The sequence below is a fragment of the Octodon degus genome, unplaced genomic scaffold (assembly GCF_000260255.1).
Source record: "Octodon degus isolate 3935 unplaced genomic scaffold, OctDeg1.0 scaffold00032, whole genome shotgun sequence".
NCBI classification, from domain to species: domain Eukaryota; kingdom Metazoa; phylum Chordata; class Mammalia; order Rodentia; family Octodontidae; genus Octodon; species Octodon degus.
Window position 1 is genome coordinate 763054 of NW_004524608.1, and position 23273 is coordinate 786326.

A 23273-nucleotide genomic window follows, 5' to 3' on the forward strand; every position below is an offset into this window, starting at 1 on the left:
TGGAGCAGGCTCCAGCTGGTCTAGAATCCAGAAGTAAATTGCATGAGAAAGTGATGTTCAAATCACCTGTCTCTATATGGGAGGCAATCTGCACAACTAACGAGGAGATGTGCCCACATTAGTTGATGGCACCAGCGACAGCATTCTCCCCAGGTGTCTGTGGTAGGGGAAAATCTTGCCAGGCACAGAACTTCATGCCTGCATTTGTTAACCCACTTTGTATGCAGGAAGAGATGGTCCAGAATAAGGTTCTGCATGGGCCACAGGGAGGGGCAAATGACCCAGACACTGGGCAGGTCCCGCAAGGAATAAAACTGAAACATTGGAGAAAATGAGGTCTGGAGAATAGATAAGCACTCACAAGAGCAAGAGCTTCAGTGAAGCCTGTGCCCAAGGGACCTCACTGCCTCACCCGACCCCAACCTCGCTAGGTGGCCCTTTGGAAGCATGCACACACGTGCAGCAGAGCTTGGACCTCACATCAACGCCCACCAGCAAGCACCTGAGAGGAAGCAGCGAATGACAAGTTGGGCAGAAAACAGCCTGCAGACGTCAGCAATCTTTCTCGTCAGCTGGCACGACAAGCTGACAAACACAGAGGACCTGCTTAGCAAGATGGAAACTTTGCATGGACCAGAATTGTCTCCTCATCAGAGCTACCAATGAGTGCCTAAGTTGCTCATGGAAGAGGTTAACACAGACCTCCAGCCTGGGCACTGCTGCTCAGTGGGAAACAGAACACCCATCAATAGTGTGACAGGTTGATCGCATCAGATCCCTTTCCGTGTGTGTGTGTGTGTGTGTGTGTGTGTGTGTGTGTGTGTTACCAGGGATCAAACTCAGGACCTTGCCCTTGCCAGGCAGGTGCTTATGCCACTGAGCTATATCCACAGCCCACCCCTTTCCCTGTTGAGACAACACTAATCTGTCCTTACCAGAACCATTATAAATTCCAGCACAGCCAATGCAGCTAGAGTGCCTGATCTCTCCTGCCACACACCACAGTGCCCGAGAACAAGGGGTCCATTTCATGACAAGCAGTCACAGTGGTCTGCTCATGATCATAAGCGTTTCAGGTCTTACCCTCCTACTCAGAATTACTCCACTTATAGGTTGATGGAATGGCCTGTCGAAGACTCAGGAGGGCATCAGCGGGAAAGCAACCTTCATAAAAGGGGAAGTCTCCTTCCTCTGAGGTGGAATGCTTTCAGTCAATCTTCACAATAGCATAGTGCAGCCATTATAGTCCTCTCTACTCAGATCTAGGTATCAAGGACTAGAATTATGAATGGTTCTTCTCATGATGACATCCAATGACTTATTTGTGAATTCACGCATCCTTTTACCCTACTCTTGGATCTTCCAGGTTAGACAGAGGTCCTAGCTAATGGAAGGAAAAGACTTCTACCAGTTGACACCGTAATAATTCCATCAAACTGGTAGCTGCAACTACCTACCTTGGATCCTCATGCAGTGGGCCCCCAGGCAAAAGAAAGTTCCACCACCGACTAGGACACTCAGTCATGGTGACCACAAGGAGCTAGACTGGATGCTACCCATGTGGACAGGGAAGAGAACATCTCCAGCCTATGGGTGGTCTGGGACAACTCTTTGATTCTGGGGCTGTCAGCTAGTGTATAGCTGCAAGAACCAACAAGAGTAGGGAGGCTGAGGCAGGAGGGTCACTATGAGTTCAAGGCCAGCCTAGACTACAAAGCAAAACCTCTCAAAAAAAAAAAAAAAAGAAGAAGAAAGAAAGAAAGAAAGAAAGAAAGAAAGAAAGAAAGAAAGAAAAGAACCCAAAAAGACAAGGAAACTAGAGATCTATACATTTTCAGAATGAAGGCCTGAGTCACGGGGTCATCCTGTTTAGAAAATGACCCAGATGAGATGAAGTACAAACTGGTTGTGGGAACAAGCAAAGGAGAAAGGAGACAGTGAATTTCAGTTAGTGTTTGGTCCAGTTACAACTACGAAGATTGTAGAGCTTTTTTTTCAATACTAATCTTTCTACTTTAGTTTGAGAAAAACACTCTTTTCTGAGACTCAAACTCAGGGCCGTGTGCTTGCCAGGCAGGAAGAAAAACACTCTTTTTTTTTTTTTTTTTTTCCTGGAATGGGGGATTGAACTCAGGCCCTTGCACTTGCCAGGCAAGCACCTATTCTACCGAGCTATCTCCCCGGGCCTGGAAAAACAGTCTTGACCATAATCTTGAAGGGACCTGTTACTGTTTGTGTCTAGTCCTCCCAAAGCCTCGTGTAAGCAATGAGTGGCTTGAAGGGCGGGGGCCAGAGGACCAGGGCGGGCCCAAGGGGGCGGGGCCAGAGGACCAGGGCGGGCCCAAGGGGCGGGGCCAGAGGACCAGGGCGGGGCCCAAGGGGCGGGGCCAGAGAGGTGCCAACTGTTAAACTGGCCAGCTGTGCTTTCTCAGTGATGTGGAGAGGGTCATCCTGGACACGGCAGCGCCCCAGTCCATCTTCCAGTGTCTTGAAACCTCCCATAACTGTGAGCTAAATAAACCTTTCCTTCCCCTAAGCTTAAGTTTCGGGTATTTGTCCCAGCAACGAAAGAAAAGTGACTAAGACAGAATTTGAGACTCAAACTCAGGGCCTCCTGCTTGCCAGGCAGGGAGAAAAACATCATTGACCATGATCTTGAAGGGACCCCTGTAACAGAGGGGGCCTGTAGCTTTCTTCCTGGGACATAAGTAAGAAACTGAGAATAACTCTGTTTGTACACAACAAATTTAAGCCTGACAGTATAGGAACTGGATACAATGAAAGAGCTCAAGGGATGAACTGTATTGAACACAAAACTTGCATATCCCTTAAAAGTTTTAAACTTGTAGGGTCCCTTTAGTCTTAACTAACTCCTTGTTTCCAAAGGGGATGCCTGCTTCTAAGACTACCACCACCATCTTTATCCATGTCCCCACTGCCCTTTTTGTGACCAGAGCTGAAGTCCAACTGATGTCAGACTGCAGACTGTATGATCTCTACACCCCACATGTTGAGCCTATCTGTCAGAGTCACACCTCTGTCTTTTGTTTTTTGTTTTCTGTTTCTGTTTTTGTTTGGTTTTAGTTTTTTGAGACAGCCTCACTACATAGCCTAGGCTGGTTTCCAACTTGCGATGATCTTCCTGCCTCAGCCTCCTGAGTGCTGGGATGACTGGCATATGCCACCGTGCTCAGCCCCATTCCTGATTCATACCACATACTCCTACCTCTTGGGCCACGAGATCTGGTTTCCTGAGTGGACATCAAGGATGCAGAAGCTGCAGCCTCTGAGTCTGTTTCTAGGGGATGATCTTAACCAACAGGAAGTGAGAAGCAAGCGGGAGCTGGGCAGATAAGTCCCCCTCTTCTCTAGGAGTGACTTCACTTTGGACCCTGTCTGAGGAAAGCCATCATTGCTGAGGAAAAGAACCTGTCACACAACTGGCTGTCGCTTTCTGTGACTGAGTTTGATGCGACAGAGAATGTCTAAACCTGTTGTGCTGCATCCTCCCCCTTGCCCTCACCACTCTGAGCACGGGCCACCTTCCAGAACCTTGCTTCCCACCTTCTTCATCTATACTTATCTCCACAACTCAGCTTGATTCCCTCTTCTGCCATCCCAAACCCATTCCAGCACATATGTGCATGCATGTGTGTGTATACACACACACACACACACACACACACACACACACACATCAGGCCTCCGAGAGGGGCTCCCATAACACCAGCCCACACCACTAACTTGTTACAACCTTCATTTCTGTTTTAATTGCAAAGTTACTATAATAGTCAAAAATAGGTGACACTATCTTAACCACACTGTCAAAGTTTGAGACATGAGTATTGGCACAAACCAACAGAATATGAACTTGATCTAATAAACTGAGGACATCATGGTCCACTGTAGCATCTTTGCAATCTTTAACAAGCCTCTATTGGCAGGCCTGTACTCTCCTCACTCTAGGAGAAAAGCAGGAGGATTAAAATTTCAAGTCCCACCTGGGCAATTTAATTGACTTCCTGAGATCCTGTCTGTATATATATATATATATATATATATATATATATATATTTTTTTTTTTTTTTTCCTGGAACCTGGAATTGAACTCAGGCCCTTGCACTTGCCAAGCAAGCACTTATTCTACTGAGCTATCTCCCCAGCCCTACAAAATATTTTTTTAAAATGCTGTGATGTAGCTCTGTGCAAGATCCTGGGTTCAATGCTCAGTACAAAAAACAAAACAAAACAAAACAAAAACCCTCTATTGGCCTGACTCACCTGTATCTTTTTTTTTTTTTTTTTTTTTTTTTTTTTTTTTTTGTGGAACCAGGGATTGAACTCAGGTCCTTGCGCCTGCCAGGGAAGGGCTTACTCCACTGAGCCATCTCCCTGGCCCCACTTGTATCTTTTTTGATGATACTAGAGATGGAACATGGAGTCTCGCAGGTTGTAGACAAGCACTCTAGCAGTGAATATTCCCAGCCTTTTTTTTTTTTTTTTTTTCACACAAGGTCTCACTATATAGCCTAGAACTTGTCCTCCTGCCTCGGCATCCTGAGGAGCTGAGATTATAGGCGTGTGGCCCCATGCCCAGCTGCTACCTGACCTACTGAGACAGAGTCCTTTACCCTCTCTGGGTTTGCATCACCAAGAACAGCGTACACTGGATAGGCATGCGTCTTTGGCCTAAATCACAGGCACATTAGTGAAAGAAGTTTAGGACCTGGTCCGAGCTCCGCAAGCCACTTTAGGGATACTGAAAAATTCTGGTCAAGTTACTTCAATCCCCTCAGCTTCCTGGCAAGTGGGAATAATGTTCCCTGTCCTCTTTTCCAGTCTGTGAGGATCTAGTGAGAGAGAAACAGGGATTAGTGTTCTGATGCAGCAGGCAGAAACGAAGTCTAAGGAACCACCACTGATTCTACTAACAGTATCCCATAATGGCGCTGATCCTGGTGATGACCTGCTTGGTTGGAAGAAAGTCTCCTTTCCTGAAGACTGCCTGGTTTTTCCTTTATCTAGCTCCATCCTCCACTTGAAGATGGAATCCAGGCTTCCTCCTCCTCTTCAACTTGTCTCATAGATTCCATGACTTTAGAAAGTCCTCCCAGAAGTTTGAGCCACATCCTCCCTGTTGCTGCCCTGTCCCCTCTCTCCTCCCATCTCCTCAAAGCAAAATATGAAGTTTGAAACCCTGAGAGGCCCTGGACACTCCATGATGCTTATCTGGAATGGGAGAGCAGAAAAAGGATCGAGAGGGGTAAAGGTTAGACAGGAAAAGAACTTTCCAACACCTTAACCCAGACTGACACCAGCCCAGTACCACCTTCAGCTGCTGGCTTTTGGGGGCAGGCCAAGTGTCTTCTGACTTTCCGTGACGTGGGTCCTCTGCTGGGGCTGAGGCTGTGGTTGAAGCGACATTTCCTGTCCCTGGGGGCCAGGGTGAAAGGAGAGATGAGTTGCTGAGTGTGCACACCTTTCAGGCTCACAGACGCCCGCTCTGCTCTAGGCCCTTCCCAGGCTGCCCCTATGGAGATGCCCCTGGCCCAGGTAGGCCGCCAAGGTAAGTGTGAAGTTCAGGGGCGGGCGGCAGGGACCATCAAGGCCCTCAGGGCAAACTAGAGCAGGCAAAGCTGACTAGCAAGTGCCGCGACCCCTGATCCCTCCTGAGAAGCCGTATCCACTGTGCTGAGGATAAAGCCAACCTGGATTGCTGAGTGCTTCTTAGGAGAAAGGAGGGAACAAGGAGGGTGCCTGGCAGAGGACCCTGAGCCGGAAGAGGGGCCTAACCGAAGAGCTGTGCCTCTCTGTGGTGCTTCAGGGCCAGCCAGAGACAAGCCTAATTCCTAGGTTCTATTCCCTGAAGGCCCACTGACCCCCAAACCCCTCTGGCAAGGTTAGTCCCTCTGCGATACTTGGCTCCTTACTCCTCAACCTTGAGGAACCCCCCCAGCCATCCCCTCTGCACTTGTTCTGTCGTGACCATCCCGTCCTGTAGGGACCACTCCAGCCTGGGGGAGGGAAAGCGGCAGAGACAGGCAGTTCAGCCTTCTTTGTGCTAACAGGGAGTCACAAAGTCCTGGCCCCCACCTTCAGCACCTTCCAGCCTATGGACATGGCCCAGAGAAGCTGCCAAGGCCTGGGCTTGCTCCCAGAGTCCACACATCAGACCCTGAGGGCAGGGGAGCCCCAGCCCAGTTCTAGGGCCTTGGCTGCTGCCCGCACTTTGGTGAGTAGAAACCTGGGGTATAGGATGCCACCCTCATTTGCTCCTGCCCTCCCAAGAGTGCCATCATGCATATAGGCATAGGTCACCAAGGGCCTGGGGCTCCCCTTAGGGCTGGGGCTGCAGAGAGAGGAAAGGAGATGGGAGTCCCTCCTTCACAGGCCCTGGGAGCCCAGGCTAGGTCCACAGGTGGCCAGGGCATCTCTAGGTCAGTGTCTTTATCCACCCAGTGCATTCTACACCCTTCTCGGTCTTCAGAGCCTTCTCTGTGAACTGCCAAATCCTTCCTCTTCCTCATCCAGCCTCTGGGATGACTTCCTGCACCATCACGCTTCCTCCCTTGTGCTAGGGAGTGACTTTCTGCCCATCTGGAAAGCCTCACTGCCTCTCTCCTCTCTCTGCAAAAGCTCATTGGTCCTGAATTAAAAGGCCCTCCAATCCAGAGCAGAGAGGGAGGGAAGACCCTGGAAACCCAATGGCTGGAGCTAAGGAAGGGATTTAAATCAGTGACTCTGGGCAGGACTTTCTTGCTGGGCAATTCTACCCTCCAACAGAAGAGGGGATGGGTATGGAGGAGAAGGTAGAGAAGGAGACCACTCTTCAGCCTTCTTGAACCCTTCTCCTACCCAGGCATCTCCCCCAGCCCTGGGAGCTGCCTCTGTCCCAGGGAACACGGAGAAGGCTGAAGAGGTATCCGAGGAAGGCAGCCTGTCTCTGCAGACCAAGATCCGGACTTGGTTCTGGAAGACACAGGCTCACTCACTCCTGCAGTGTGGGGCAGTCCCTCCCTGGTTCCACGGCTTCATCACCCGGAGGTGAGTCACAGAGGAGGGAACAGGCCTAGCAAACTTCGGGACTGGTCCCAGGTCCTGCAGCTGGCCAGAAATCGATCCAGGCTGGGACACCAGGCTCCAGTTCCTGGGACTTCTTTTGCTTGGATGGCTTTCCTGGGGAGGGTCATTAAAAAGGCTCCATTTCCCCTCTATGGGGTCCCTTATCCTCCTATCTTTGAGGACTCTAGTCCTCCTATGTTCTTCTTTGTACCTCCTCCTCTTCTTCTCCTCCTCCTCCTTCTCTGTCTCTGCCTCTGTAACTCTTTGTCTCTGTCTCTCTGTATCTCTGTCTCTCTCTGTCTCTCTGTGTCTCTGTCTCTCTCTGTGTCTCTGTCTGTCTCTCTGTGTCTGTCTGTCTCTCTCTCTCTCTCTCTCTCTCTCTCTCTCTCTCTCTCTCTCTCTGAGAGGGTCTTGCTATGTAGTCCAGGCTAGCGTTAAACTCATGGTAACTCTCCTGCCTCAAGTGCTGGGATTATAGGCATGCACCACAGCTGGCTTTTTTTCTTCTTTGCAATGCTAAGGATTGAGGGCCGGCAGGCCCTGTTTAGGCAAGCACAGGGACCAGGTTAGATCCTAAGCAACACATGCAGCACCTGCCCCGACTCCAGGGCACACAGAGACCGGGAATGGTGGCATACTCCTATAATCCTAGTGCTGGGGAAGCTGAAAACAGAAGGATCACTACAAGTCCGAGCTACATAGTGACACCCTGTACCAAATACATTTTAAAAAGAAAAAGAAAAAGAAAACCTAAGGACTGAACCCAAGACACTTGCCAGGCAAGCAGTTACTCCACTGAGTTATCTCCCCAGCCCCTATTTTTTAATTTGAGACGATGTCAAGTCGCTAAATTGCCCAGACTGGGCTCAAACTTGCACCTCTCCTGCATCAGCCTCCTAGAGTGCAGCACCACCCCCAGCTCTCTTCCTCCATCTTTATTTCTGGCTCTATCCAGCCTGCTCTTTCTTCCAATTCTCTGTTCCACTTCTGTCTCTTTCTTCGTCTTTTCAGCCTAGCTTGTGACTTCTGAAGTCTGGAAATCCAATCACTGTCCCTAGTGCTGCTGCCCCAGCTCCTCCAGCTTTTCCAGCCAGGTTGAGGCCCTGGCGGAGCCAGGGTGAGGTCTCCAGTCCTGCAGTGGACCCTGCCTCTTGAGTAGCCTTCTGCTTTTCCATTTGGTGTGGGGACCTCATAAGAGCCAAGGAGGCAGGAGGTGAGTCTGGAAGGTCAGAGCTGGATTCTCACCCTCTCTGTCACCCACAGGGAGGCCGAGAGGCTCCTGGAGCCCCAGCCTCAGGGGCGCTACTTGGTGAGGTTCAGCGAGAGCGCCGTGACCTTTGTGCTAACCTACAGGTGAGGGCGGGGCCACCTGGACAGGGGCAGGGCTTATGTCAAGGGGCGGGGCTCGGTGCTAGTGCGGAGTCTCACTGACTGGGCTCTGAGCTCCGCCGCTGGCCGCTAGGCCAGCTTTGGGTGAGACTCTGGCGGGAGAGGGCTGCAGTGGGGGGGAAATCTGACCTCCAGTGATACCTGCAGGAGCCAGGCTTGCTGCCGTCACTTTCTGCTGGCCCAGCTCACGGACGGGCGCCACGTTGTGCTGGGCGAGAACAGCGCCCACGCACGGCTGCAGGACCTGCTGCGCCACTACACTGTGCGCCCGCTCAGCCCCTACCGGGAGACGCTCACCCAGCCCCTTGCCCGCCAGGTATGCCAGCCCCTCTTCCAGCGGACCCAGGATCACCTCCCTGGCTGCACATCTTAGTGATAAATACTGGCAGGAGCCCCTAGACGAGCCTAGCTGCACAGACCGCAGTGACGGGGATAAGCACAGACCAGCCAGGCACACCCCATGTGACCTTCACGATATGCTTACAGAGCTGGCCATGGTGGCACGCACCTGTAATCTGGAGGCTGAAGCAGGAGGATCGCTGCAAATTTGAGGCCAGACTGGGCTACATAGCGAGACCCTGGTGCGAACTGTGGATAAGACAGGACAGTCTCCTACTCACTTTCCAGCAGCAATGACCATCCAGTGATAGGGACCAAGTACAGGAGTACAGGGAGCTGACAGGGAGTGCCACCTGAACCAGTCCAGGGAGTTCGGAGAGAGCTGGTGTGCTGGCAGGCATCCTTCTGAGCACTGGGGGAACGGTGAACAAAAGTGACTGAAATATCCCAGCCCTCATGGTGCTGACGGGTAGCAACTATAGTTAGCCAATAGTTCAGAGCATGTCAGTAAAAGAAGAAAAACTAAAAATAAAGAAAAACCAAGCAGTGAATGATAGAGAGTGACAAGGTTAGGGCATCACTAAAGCATTCTGGTTAGGGTGTGTCCTAACAGAAGCCTGGCTGAAGGCAAGGCGAGGCGTGCAGGCAACTGGAGAAGCAGCGTGCTAGGCCGGAGTAACAGCAGATTACTCACAAAGTGCAAAGAGCCAGAGTTAGTGTTCCAGAACACAAGAGATCAGAGAGACCAACAGGGAAAGGAGGGTTTATTTCCAGGATTTTCAATGTACATCGACCCAACTGAACTCATATGCAAAGTGCTGGGGGCATTAGAACAAAGGAAAGGTTCTAGTTTTATACATTTGGTTCAGGGGTTGGTCTTTAGAGACGGGATACGGGTGGTTCAGAAGAAAGACAAAGCAATCAGTAATTTAGCCTTGAAAGAAGACAGGGCCTTTATGAATCCTATAAGAACAAAATGACATAAACTCTGTTTACAGGACATAGTTGCCCATCTTATCTGTACCAGAACAGGAAGTTACACCTATGGTGGGAATGGTGTTTCGAGGGGGATTGCTCTTTAAGTGCCACTTCAGTAGGAGGACATCCGACAAATAAGGAGAGCAGTGAGGAAAAGCAGCCTGGGCACGTCAGTGTGACTGTGGGCTGGAGAGGTGGAAGAGGAGATCAGAGAGGCAGGCTGGGGCTCTGGGGACTTTGTTAGGATTGCATGAGGGAAACGAGATCACACTAGAGCTACATGGGGTATCGGGGCCAGGCAAATCTGGGAAGCTTAAGGAGGGGCAGGGAGTCAACACAGCAGGAGCCTGGTCAAGGTGGAGTGAGGAGCAGGGTGCTGATCTGGCTTAAAAGGTGCATTTGGAGGGTTTTTGCATGATTGAATGAGGAATAAATATAGACTGCTGTCACCGAGACTGGGGAGGCATTAGGAGGAGCAAGCCTGGACGAACAGGAGGATGCACAGTTCACTGTCCAGCATGCGCAGTTTGAGGTATCCATTCAACATCCAGATGGGGATGTCAAGAAACAGTGGGTGCTGGGGATGCAGCTCAGTGGTGGTATTACCGACATCAGATGCAGCCTGGAGGCAGCCATTCAGGACCCCTCCTGTCTTACAGCAGCCCCAATAAATTTTCCTACTCTGAAAAACAAAAACAAGAAAGAAAACAAACAAAAAACAGATGGAGCTTGGAGCCTTAGAGAAAGGTCAAGAAGGGTCTATACCAGGGAGTGTATGTAGAAAGGAGGGGGAAGTACAGGAGCTGAGGGGAGCAAAAGCATGGGGCTGTGGAAGCCAGACAGAGAACAGGAGTCAAGGAAAAGTGAGCCAGGCACTGATCTCTGGATCTAACAGGAAGTCACTGACAACCCTGACTAGGAGCTCTAGGAAGCTGTGAACACGGTCTTTCTGTGAGGAATAGACAGGGAACCTGAAGATTTCTAAGCAGGCAGAGGAGAGTGCAGACAGGTCTAGGGGCGAGGAGAATCAGGCTGGAACTGAGAAAGCAAAAGGTGTCAGTGACCAAGGTCCAAGGCCAGGTCCCACAGGAATTAAGTTTGTTCTTAGCAGCTGGTAGGCCTGGCAAGTTGCGAGGAGTGTTCAGGTAGGAACTGCACAATGTGTCCTAAGGGATGGATTGAGTGGGAGGCCCAGATCAGTGGCAAAGGTTGAGAGAAGAGGGCAGACATGAAAAATATTTTGGTGGCTGGGCATGGTAGTGCATGCCTGTAATCCCAGCACTTAATACACTAAGGAAGGAGGGTTGCTGTGAATTTGAGGCCAGGTTGGGCTATAAAGTGAGTTTGAGGCCAGCCTGAACTTCATAGCAAATGAAAGAAGAAAGAAAGAAAGAAAGAAAGAAAGAAAGAAAGAAAGAAAGAAAGAAAGAAAGAGAAAAAAGAGAGAAAGAAAAGAGAAAGAAAGAAAGAAGAAAGAAGAAAGAAAGAAAGAAAGAAAGAAAGAAAGAAAGAAAGAAAGAAAGAAAGAAGGAAAGAAGGAAGGAAAGAAAAAAAGAAAAAGAAAGAAAGAAAGGTTAATTTAGGCAGCAGAGGGTGCAGGACTTGGGTTAGACCTGATGCAGGATCGAGGTGCGTGTGTGGAGGATTTCTATGGTGCTATTAGGGGAGCAGGGTAAACTTGCCACTTTTTTTTTCAATACTGAGAACTGAATTCCCCATCCCCCAGTGCACCCACATTTGCACTAAGTTGTATTTCCAGCTCTTTTTTATTGTGAGACAGGGTTGCCCAGGCTGGGCTTAAACTTGTGACCCTCCTGCCTCAGCCTCCCAGAGTGCAACAACTATAAACATGCACCACCACAACTATTTTGGGTTGGCATGGAAATGGGGAGGGAGCACAGAGAAGACCTGGTTTCAATCCTGGAAGTCTTCAGTGGACTGCAGGAGCATGAGAAAGGCCATGGTGCCTGGGTCAGCCAGAAGCAGAGCGCGTGGAGAGCACTGAGGCGTCAGGGCCAGTGCTGAGCTCTTGCAGGGCGCTGAGCTGGAGCTGGCTGGCTGCACAACCTTCCCACCTGGGAGCGCAGGTCTCCCACAGCACCTCTGCCCCTAAAACACTTCCCTACACCTCCATACCAAAGCTCCCCTGGCCCACAGACACAATCCTCAGGCATGAGGGCCAGGGCAACACGACACGTTCCTGCCCACAATCCTAAAGCCTCATCATCCTGAGGTTTAGCCTGCTGGAGAGCTTCCCGCCTGCTACATGTTTACAACCACAGGCACAAAGGCTGACTGACCTGGCCCTGCTTTTCTGACAAAAGGAAAGGAAGACTAAGGCAGTACCTGTGAAGACGGAGCTCACCTTTGCCCCTGTCCCCTGTCTCCTCACACATGGACCAGCCCCAGCCTCTGTGTCCCTTTCCTTCCCCTCCCCATCCTGCTTCCAAGTCAGATCCTCTGTCTTTCTGGATCAGCCTCCCCCCCAGTCCAGCCCCTGCCCCCACCCAGCCCCTCAGGTCGCCCCCTTTCCCAGCAGACTCCAGAGCCTGCAGGACTTTCCCCAAGGACTGAAGACTCAGATTCTGGAAGCAAAAGCCAGGACCTGAACCACCTGCATAAATGGAGCCTGGTCCCAATCCCAAGGCACAAAGAAAGGGCTTGGGAACCAAAGGAGGTACTGGAGTGGGAGAGGTTTGGGGGTACAGGAAAGTATCCAAAGGTGCAAAAGAGGCGGAGGCTACAGTGTGGGCCTCTGGACTAGGATGGGGCGGGGAATCCACTGCCTGGGCTACCCTGACCTCCCTCCGGCTGTACTCTCATCCAGGCCCCACCACCAAGATCCAAGCCTCCCATCCCCGCCAAGCCTGCACTGCCCGCTGAGGTCTACGCAAGACCTGCACCAAGATCCCGACTGACATTGCCACCCAGGCCGGCGCCCCCTATCTACCATGAGCCAGAAGAACCTATTGCTTTCTATGCCATGGGCTGGGGCTCCCTGGCTGAAGCGCCAGGCCACCTCTATGCAGAGCTGGATGGGTCTGAGGCATGCGGCCAGGTAAGGGGGTGCCACTGGCAGGCGGGCAGGCAGAGACAAGAGACGATGAGGTGCAACCATCCACAGCCCGCTTCGGGGCCAGGCAGAGATGACTTCTTCTCACCCCTCCAGGGTCCCCTCTGTCACACCTGCCTTTCTACTTCCAGAGAAAGTAAAGGCATAACGGTGTCTCCCTCCCTCCAATCTCACCACCTCAGCTGCACTGGAACCTGCAGCCGTCTCACCTACCCATCCTGCTCCTTGACACTGGATGGACTCCACCCCATGTTTCTATGGCTACTCTCCCTCTGCCTCCACTGCTCTACCATCCTACAGAAGGAGAGTCCTTGGGGTCCCACATGTCATCCGAGTTCATGGGAGGGAACATTGAAATCCCAGCTTCTTATGTCCACACCCTCTGTCCATCCCCACCCAGTCTTCCCTCTAACCTGTCAAGGCCTTGTTCAGGCAATGGTACTGTGCTAGGGTCAGATCCACTGGTCACTCTCACCTTCTTACCCTAGCAACCTGTACACTTCCCAACCCTCCCTCCCTGCCAACCCCTGCCTCCCTCAGCCTTTAGGCCACACTTTCACCACACCCCTGCTAACCTCTGCTATTGGGGAGCTGGGGTTGATATCAGTGTCTCAGCAGCCTACACTGCACGCACATAACCACACACACAGGCCCGCGCACACACATGGCTAAACACCTGTCACCCGTGCTTCCAAGGTGTTCCTTCCCCTGTTCTGTTTTGATAGATACCTACCCTCCAGCTATCCAGCCTGGAATCCTAGAGCTCCCTCAATATCTCTTCCCACTTCACCTCCCCCAAGCCCCCTCCGCGCTCCCAAAGCTACTAATTCCTGGATTCCTACAGCATCCCTTCCTAAACATTCCCTCCAGCTCTACCTTCCCACCCCCATTCTCTCCCCACCCGCTTTTTGAGACAGGATCTCTGTGTAGTTCAGGCTGGCCTTGAGTTCACAGTGTAGCCCAGGCTAGTCTGAAACACTGATCCTCCTGCCTCAGCCTCCTGAGTGCTAGGATTACAGGCCTGTGCCACCATGCCCAGCCCATTCTCTCTTAATCAGAGAGCTTCTTAACTGGAATCCTAACCACCAGTCTGGCCACCCTGATATTTCTGCCCTCAGAAAGTCAGACTGGCCTTTCTGAGGCAGCTGTGGGGCCCTCGGAGCTCTCCGCAGTTGGCGGGGCCCCAGCTCCTTGGCTTGCCTGCCGGCTGCTCCTATTATCCCAGGTGTGTGCTTCCGGTTTTGAGCTTCCTTCTGCCTGTAACAATTTCCTGCAGGCTCCTTCCTCCCCCTGCTCCCCCAGCAGACTTCTAACCACCCTTTAGGATCTGCTTGTCAAGAGATGAGATGTAGCTCAGTGGCAGAGCTCTTGCCCAGCATGTAAAGGTCCCAAGTGTAATTCCTAGTACCGGAAAAACAAAACAATCTGCTTGTCCTTCCGCTGTGGAAGAACTAGGTTGACCTGACCACAGACGGCACCCACTGTACCTTACACACACCTGTCATGTACTTGGTCACCTGGGACACCCATCCTTTCCATCTCTATCCTCGCCCTCCCCCTCAGGAGAGTATGAGCTCCCTGTGAGCAAGCCCTGGGACTTCTTCAGCTATCTCTAAATCACATAGCCAATGTATGGCACAGAGCTGGTAGGCAGGAATGCTTGTGGAAGAGAGAGAGGGAGGAGAGGGGTTTTACACTTTCCTCTAGAAGCCAAAGTCTGCTAAGACCAGCTGCCTCTCCCCTTGAGACTACAGGTGGGCCTGAGGCCGAGGGGAGGGGCCATGACTGAGGACTGTCCTTCTCTGCAGAATCCAGACAGTCCGCAGCTTCGTCCTGACAACTCTGTGCCTGGACAAGGCCCTCCCCTGCCCCAGAAGCCTCCAGCCCCCTGGAGGCACACTTTTCCCCCCAACCTTTCCAGAAATGTGCTTCAGGACAGAGGACAGGCATGGCTTCCCCTTGGGCCACCTCAGTAGGTGGTAAGTCTGAGTAAGAGAGAATGACTGGGGACAACAGGTGCAGAGACCTCCACACACACCTGGGTAACTTCAGGAAATAGATGGAAGAAACCACAGGCAATCAAAGCTGAAGAGGACCTCGGCCCTCATATATCACAAGGATGGCAAAAAGGTGTCATCTTGCCTGCCAACTCCAATCCATTGGTCATGGCTGCCTAGAGCGCAGCACTGAAAAGGATGTTAAGGTCACATCTGAACTCAGCAGAAAAGAGCGCTGTGATTGATTTGTGATGTCTGCTCTGGATGCAGGAGGGAGGAGGAGCACTGCTTCATCTGCCTTTACTGAACAAATCTAGCTCCCTCACTGTGCAGATAAGGAAACAAAGCTAGCGAGGCATATTGATTTGGCCAAGGTCAAGAAAAAAAACCTAAGCTTCCTGATTCCCTCGTTCAGTGCTTTGCTACTTGTCCCCCATCCTCTAACTCTTCTCCCTGGGAAACAGAAATTTTGGGAGATAGGTAATCTGCCTGTTTTCCACAGTTCTACCACTGGGGCCTTTAATGTTAGGCCTCCCTCTTGGACCCCAGTTTAGCCCTGTGCCCTTGACAGTCTGCCCCCCCACCTCCACCCCAAGAAGCCTAAAGTCAGAGGAACAAATGTGGAATCTGCCTCCTCTTAGGGACCTGTGAACTAGCTTGTTCCCAAGTCTCTGAAAATCCACTGCCTTAGTGCCAATGACCCTCTAAGGTGGCAAGATGTGTTCAAGGAGGCTCTGCCAGCCGCTGCCCTGGTTTCTCCTCCTGGAGTCTAATTTCCTTGGTCCTCTGGGCCTTTGAGTCTGGGCTCTGGTCCAATGCTGCTGTTGTCTGAGGAATGGTTTGGCGAGAACAGATGTTAGAACTTGTTTGTTGATTCTCTAATAAATCATCACCAACAACCTGCCCCCCTCTGGGATCCAAGTCCTCCAGCCTCTCTTTCTCCTCTCCTCCACCGTCTGGCATATTTCAGGTGCACTGCCACTGAGGTGGGGCAAACAGGTCTCGGGGTTGAAAGACTCCTGGGTAAGGGTCACAGACCTGTCAGCTAGGGGCTGGAAGGGACACACTGAGCTTCCTTTGCCAAGTATGCCTTTTCTATCTAGGGTAGCTGCCCCACTTGGAGGGGGCCATAAAGAAAGAGGGGTGCCCCTTTACCTTTCCCACCCCTCTACCAGGCTCAGGACAAACCTATGTGTCAGCCCTTTGGAGTATGAGGACTCTCTGAAGTGGTTCCAGGACTCCCCTGTGACTCCCTGGCCTCTTGGGCTTAGTTCTTTGCCTCACCAAGGACCTCTTTCCTTCCCCACCCTCATGTGACACTTCCTCTCCTTCTTTGCCCAGACCCCCTTCAGGGCCAGCCTCCTACCCACAGAAAAGCTCCACTCACTCAGGGGCTTCAAACAGCTGGAGGAATCTATGCTGTGTCTTACTTTTGTCTCTGACTGGGGACTCTGAGTCAACCATGCCCGGCCTGCAGGGTCCCACAGCAGGTGTGCCCCAGTCTGTTCTAGCCTGGGTTGGGCTGTGGTTTCTCTCCTCTGCATCCCCATTCCTGGAAGGGCTGAAGCAAGGCAGTACCTGTGGGGGTCTTTCTTCCTGCTCAGGGGCCCTACAACAGTCCTACAGCCCCTTTCCTCAAGCCACATCACCTAGGACTGGGCATTGCCACCACCATGTCACCCCCAGCCTGGTTCCAGTGCCAGCTTGAGTGACTCAACAGTTCCCCTCCTTCTGCTCCAGTGCTAATGAGCTTAAGGAGAAACACAGACACGCTGAGTCAACAGAGTTGGGGTTCCACTTCCTTTGTCTGTAGGTCTAAGCCCCTTGTGAGCAAAGCGGAGGATGGAAGCAGGGAGCAGATGGTTCTTCTGAAATCTGTGAGGACGCTGAAAGTGCAAGAAAGGTCTCGGGTTAAATTCAAGTCACCTGGCAATTCTTGTGGCAGGTGGAGGAGGCAGAAGTGTAGTGTCCACAGCAAGAGCTGGGATAGCAAAACCAGAAGCAGAGGACTCCCACATTGGGTGGGGTCTAACAGAATGAGCAGGTCAGGAGGGGCCAAAGGTCCCGCTCTGCTAGCTGGTGGGGCAGACAGGATTGGCATGTCAAGAGCCCTGGCTTCCTGTTGTGGCACTGTGCTAAGTAGCTGTGCAGCCACTGGCAGGAATCATTTTCATGTGTCTCTGTCCCAATTCCTCATGGAGATCAAGATTCATGCCCATGAGGGGCTGAGTACAGGAGACCATGCAGTGGAAAGGTTTGGACCGCAGGACTGCTGGGGCCAGGGGGATTTCAGTGATCCTGGGTAGTAAATTTTTCGTTCATCTCAAGGGGAAACTTTTCTAAAAGGCAGGAAGAGGAAGTGACATGGAGCCCAGGGTCCAGATCTGCCATTCCCAACCACCATTCTGGTGCCACAGAGCCCCTGGCAGTAGAAAGAAGCTACAGCCCAGCCCTGAAGACCAAAGAGGTGGGCCTCCCTGCCCCTCACAACCAGGAGCCCCCAAACCCCACCCTGCTGACTTCACTACCAAGGTGCAGCCTGGGGCTCAAGGAGACTCAGGATGGAGGAGCAATTGAGTAATTTACATAGGAAAGTTTGTCTCCCAGGAAAGTTTGTCTTTCTTTAACCTGCAAGCATTTCCCTTGGTGACTGGGAAATCCCAACCACCAAATAAAAATGCCGTCTTTGGAAGGACTAGAAAGTGACTTTTTAAAACATACAGCTTGGGGGGCCGGGGAGATGGCTCAGTGGAATAAGCGCTTCCCTGGCAAGTGCAAGGGCCTGAGTTCAATCCCTGGTTCCGCCAAAAAAGAAAAAAACATACAGCTTAGGTATCTCCCTCCTGCCTCCCCACCCGCAGCACGTCCTGCTAGCTGGACCATACAACAGTATGGGCCCTAAGATGAGAAAGCTGGGCTGCTAGATCATAGGAGGGTGGCAGCTCAGGTGGGAAGGGCCACACGCAGAGAGAGCATTCTGGATTCACAGGGATCATAGGCACACAGCCCCCAGCCACCCCACTTCCACACCCCCTCCAGAAGACCTCAACTCTGAAGATAACAGAAGGGTGGTCAAGGCTGACGATCCAGCATGAAGGCTGGCTGGACACACGGATTTGGACAGCTACAGCCTGCGTGTCTCTGTGGGCTGCAGGAGCCCTGTCTGGCTCCAACCTGAAGTAGGTCAGATTTCAGATAAGCGGGTGGTTTTCCTGTAAGTGACGAAATCCTCCAGTGGACCTAATGAGAAACAGACTCCTCAACTTACCCTAGCACACAAAAGCAGAAGCCTGGTGAGATGCCTCACTCATGCTACCTTCTTATCCCAAGTCCCACCACACGTCTCTGAACTGCCCCTCAGCCTCCCCTTGCCCATGCCACCAAGCCCACTGACACTGTTCCTCCCCGGACCCCTGCAGCAGTGGACTCCAGCACCTACATCCACATCCACAGCACCAGAGCCCTCCTATAAGCCCTGCTGAGGTCCATATCCAGCCCCTTTGGAATGGTACCAGGGGGTTCCCAGTACAGTCTGCATGCTGTCTTTGGGAGCTTTCCTACTTGAATCTTGCCATGAGAGGAAGGAATCATGCCATCTGTCCTGTCCCTCCTGTCACAGTGCCCACAGCTAACTGGAGTGTACAGACCCTGCTACCTTCCTTTCTCCTATAAAGGAAAAGGGTCTAGAAGTCTTCAGAGATGATGCCAAGCTTCCAAATGTGTCCAGACAGTAACATCAGTCTAAAAAGTTTTTCTGTTTGGTTTTGTTTGCATTTTGGTACTGGGAATCAAACTCACAACTTTGCACTGTGCCAAGGACCTATATCCCCAGTCATTTCAGTTTTCGGAGACAGGATCTTGCTGTGTATTCAGGCTGGCTTTGAACTATGTAGTCCAGGTTGGCCTCAAATTTGTGGTAATCCTCCTACCTCAGCCTCCTGAATACTGGATTACTGCTGTTTACCACCATACCTGGCCCCTTACTTTCATGTTTTGAGACTGTCTTGTAGTTCAGGCTGGCCTTGAACTCACTACTATGTAGCCCAGGTTGTCTCTGAATTCATGGCAATCCTCTTGGCTTCATCTCCCAAGTGCTGGGATTACAGGGATGCACCACCACACCCAGTTGTTTCTAAATTTTTTTCTGAGACAGGTTCTCACACTAATTCAGATTTGACCTTGAACTCACTATGTAGTCCAGGCTACATTTTGCATTTTGGTACTACTGGGAATCAAACTCACAACCTTGCACTGTGCTAAGGAGCAATATCCCCAGCCATTTCGGTTTTACTCTCTGCTCAAAGTTGTAGCAGTCCTGTCTCAGCCTCCCAAGTGCTGGGATTTATAGGGATGCACCACGATCCCTGGTGACATCAGTGTGAATGTGATTCACTTCATTTTTTGCTGGGTGTAACTGTACATCTAACAACATTGCCACGCCACAGGAAGAACTTCCTTACTTTCTGTCTCCGTAGACACTAAGGTCAGCAATACCTTCCACATTTGGGATCACATGGCCCTCCAAAAGTCACCTCACCCCAACAAAACTGTGCACACAATTTCTAGGATCTCTGATGGCCATGATCCCAGAAGAGATGGTGGATGAAAAGGAAAAGACAACGCAACCACAAGGCAGCTCAGGAGCCTTTGGGGGCCCCATACACAAGCTAGCATTGAGGGCTGCAAGGGGCAGACAGCGACTGTCAGACGGAATATTTTATTTTAACAGACATCCTTCTTTAAAAAAAAAAAAGTTGGGGGTAGAGTTCAACATTTCATCAAACCCAACAGAGGGGAAACTCCCATCCCAGAACTCAAAGCCCCTGTGGAGGCAGCACTCAAGTCTTTGCCAGCTCCATCACAGAAAGGAGCTGATTTTTCTAACTTGTTAAGAAAAATCTATCAAATATGTTCATTCTCGCAGAGGCGAGGGCTGGGTCCTCAGGGAAAGAGATCCTGGGCTCAGAGCACTGGGGGTCCCAGCAGTGAAGCTGGGGGCCAGGCCGACTGGGCTGAGGAGATCCTGGGAGCAGTCAGTTCCAGAGCCCTAGAATCCATATTTGGCTTGGGTCTGACGGCGGCTGAGCTTGTTCTCCGACCAGGTATTCTTTAGTTCCAGCTCCCGTTCTTTAGCCTGTGGTAGAAGGCAGCAAAGTGGAGTGTGAGTGTGTGTGTTTGTGTGTGTATTTCACCCAGGGCCTCAAGAATGTTCAGCAGGCCCTTCTCCACTGAGCTGAATTCCCCACCCCTTAAACTGGAGTCCCAAAAGACATTTTCTTCTTGCCTCTATGTTTTCCAATATGAATCTCTCTCTTTTCACAACTATGGAAAAATAGCAAATCCTTTACAAGATTTAGTTTTCTCTTTCCCAAGCAAAAAGGAAGACCCTATAAAGGTAATGGAAAACCATCTAACTGGGGAGTCACAGAAGTTAAACAGAAAAACCCTTGTGCTTGCTTTGGTAGAATTAAAGCTGATATGCCAAGTGAGAATCAGCAAAAGAAAACAAGAACAAGATGGTGGCATCTGAAAGGAAGGCAGATCAGTTGTCCTCAACACCCAAACGGGGGGTGGTGGGGGGACACCACACCTCCCCAGCCTTGGTCACGTCACAGCAGAGAACTACCAGTCATGGCTTAGTCTGGAGAGGCAGTGTTACTGCTGCATTGAATATAGCATTATGTGGCACTCTAGAAACCTGCAATGGTTGGTAGGTTGCTTTTTGAGGCAGGGTCTCACTATGTAGTACAGGCTGGCCTTGAACTCACAGCAATCAGCCTCCTGAGTGCTGGGATTCAGGTATGCGCCACCACTCCCAGCCAAATACATGATTTACTGCTTGTTTTTAAGGCAGGGTCTTGCTATTTAGTTCACGCTGGACTTGAACTCAATATGTAGCCAGGTTGGCCTCAAACTCACGGTGATCCTCTTGCCTCAATCTCCCAAGTGCTGGGATTACAGGCATGTGCCACCATGCCCAGCTCCCATACTGTTTTAGTCTTTCAGGTTTTTTTTTTAACAGGGATCAAACTCACAACCTTGCACTTGCCAGGCAGGTACTTGTGCTTACTACCTCCCCAGCCCTGTTTTAAAATAATAAACAAAGCTGGGAAACTGAGAGGTACTAGAATAGTGATCTTTCTCTTCTGATTGCAAAAGCTCCTGGTTCTTCACAGCATTCTAAGACCATACAAACACCAGCCTGGAAAAGAGGCTCTCTAGCCCCCAAGTTATCTGATGCTGCTCATTTCTCTTAAACTTGGAGAAGTAGATTATAGTTAAGCATCTGGGATTTAAAAGACCTTACCCTAACGTTCTCTACAAACTTTCCAAAATTGGAGAAGAGTACAAGGGAGTTCCTGCCACTGAAACCACTGACCAGAATGCAACTCCTCAGGACAAGGGCCAGGACAGTATATAATGATTAAGTGGGAAAGGTGCCCGGTAATCTCAAATACCAAGACATTTCTGGATTATTTGTAATTCTGAAATTTGTGCTGGAGAATATAAAATCAATTTCCTTATAAGGTAGATGTTTTGCTAAGTTAGTGCAACAACCTTTTCTTTAGTTATTTAAAGTACTAGATAAACTTGCTACTTAAAAACCCTATAAACCATTCTGTTTTGGGTATATGAATTTTCACTTACAGAGTTTATTCTAAACATTTGTACACAGATCTTACACCCTGTCCAAGGTTGAGGCACAGGATAATGCTAATGGACACATCTCCCCCTAGTGGCCACGCAGAGAACAGGCAAGTGCCTGCGGGTAGCCCAAACCTCAGGTTTTTGGGGATCTTGCCTGGCCAAGGCCCACAACATTCTCACCTGATGAATCAGATATGTGATCTGGTGTTTCCGCCGCTGCTGGCCTGTTGGCTGCTCACCTTTCTTCTGTAAGAAAAGAAAGCAGTCCTTAACCCACAAGGAAAAGAAACAGAGGTTTCTCACGTGCCCAACAGCACAAGCTTGGCAACTAAAAAACCAACTACACAGGCAAATCCTGAGTAGAAAATGCAGCATGACGCTAATCTTTATCTCTATATACTCACGTAACAGTTATTTTTATTAAAGCTATTATGCAAAAAAAAAAAAAAAAAACACCCAAAAAACAGTTAAGAATGCCTGCCTGAAATAGCTTGCTAACATCCCCATTAAACTGGAAATAGTCTGAGGTCAGGAGTGTACTGTTTCTTTGGTGATCCTGCTCTACCTCCCACACCAAGCTCAGGGAGGGCTCTCGCCATGACAGACAACTCAGGCTGGTTCCATGCTTGCGGTCAATCTGAAACAGTTTACCTGCTAGGCTGGTGACCTTCTGCCCTCCTTCAGGACCTCACAGCCCTATGCCCATCTGCCCCTTCAGCCTTCTTCATCTTGGCCGGCTCTCCCCATCAGGCCAGGCATCTCCTGTCTCCTAGCTACTGCTGGCCAAGCTCTCCCACCAATCACCTTGGCTGGAACCCCACCTCCCTCATTCTAGGAGAGCAAACAGCTTCCCTGCAATTCAAAATCTCACAACCCCTCTACCCTGCTAATCTTTCAGCCTCCACCTGTAACTACACTGAGCCCCTAACCAAACTCCTGATGCAAATGATTTGCTGTCAAAGTCTACATTGGCCTGGGCTTTCATTCTGTGGTTTATCTGTCCTCTGTCAGAGTTGTCTCAGGCTAGAAGCTTCCTAGCCAGCCCCACCCAACTCTCAAAGCTCCTCTCCAGAGTCTCCTCAGCACTTATGTAATCAATTTACACTGTAATCATTTATACTCAAGTGTCCTTAAATCTCTTCTTCCCAACTACACTGTCAACTGCTGAAGGATAGGGAACATATCTTTTTCTTCTTTTTTAAAAAGCTAGTTCAATACAATGAGATGATGGGAGAAAAACCTGGAGCTGGGGAAAAATGGGACTTCCAATTCCTTGCTACTACTGCATGTCATTTAACGTGACAGTAAAGATGATGCATGTAAAACATCCACTGTCATTCCCTCACCCACAGCGAGTGCTAACAGCAGCAGCTATTACTATGTGATGATGCTTCTCGACCCCCAGTTAGTAGAGCAAGCTCTCCTAAGTGGTTTTTCCAGTAAACAGTGATGGATCTATGCTGATCTAACCACAATCCTTTGCTCTGTCCTGTATGACCGCCAGCATTCAGTTAAAACAAACGACTGGGGCCCAGATGGCCATCTGTGGCCACAGAACAAAGCAAAGCGAATAGGCAGCGGGGAGTGGGGGATAAAATCCTCAACCTTGGCCTTGCTGGTGCTGGGCTCAAATCCAGGGCTTCCCCACATTCCTCTCCATGGCAGGCTCATAAATGCCCACATTTGCTGTACTCAGCTACTAGGTGAAGAGATGTTCATCACATGGGTGGAAGAAAACTAGCATAGAGGGGGCCTGCCCCTTAGCTCAGTTCTTTAAGTGGCTGCTT

The 23273-nt window shown here is 50.6% G+C and overlaps 2 protein-coding genes across 5 annotated transcripts in view; one reads left to right on the forward strand and one right to left on the reverse strand.

Moving 5' to 3' along the window:
- Positions 1-5452: 5452 nt before the first annotated feature.
- On the forward strand, positions 5453-15695 carry Sh2d2a (SH2 domain containing 2A). 4 transcript variants are annotated; one of them, XM_023713857.1, is made up of 8 exons: positions 5453-5566; positions 6069-6232; positions 6860-7044; positions 8326-8415; positions 8599-8767; positions 12308-12445; positions 12596-12826; positions 14650-15695. In XM_023713857.1, the coding sequence occupies exons 1-8, from the start codon at positions 5533-5535 to the stop codon at positions 14815-14817; spliced, it is 1179 nt and encodes a 392-aa protein (XP_023569625.1). In that variant the 5' UTR covers positions 5453-5532; the 3' UTR covers positions 14818-15695. The 4 variants fall into 4 exon arrangements, with proteins under 4 accessions (XP_023569625.1, XP_023569628.1, XP_023569626.1 ...); XM_023713858.1 differs by having other exon boundaries at positions 5483-5566; positions 6100-6232; XM_023713859.1 differs by having other exon boundaries at positions 5519-5553; positions 6100-6232.
- A 3844-nt stretch (positions 15696-19539) lies between these two features.
- The window catches only part of Prcc (papillary renal cell carcinoma (translocation-associated)), a 33168-nt gene continuing 29434 nt past the window's right edge, over positions 19540-23273 (reverse strand). The window contains exons 6-7 of the mRNA XM_004629724.1: positions 21667-21732; positions 19540-19972 (exon numbers count right to left, since the gene is read on the reverse strand). Of these exons, the coding sequence (XP_004629781.1) occupies positions 19886-19972; positions 21667-21732 (153 nt within the window). The 3' untranslated portion in view covers positions 19540-19885. The remainder of the gene's footprint in view (positions 19973-21666; positions 21733-23273) is intronic.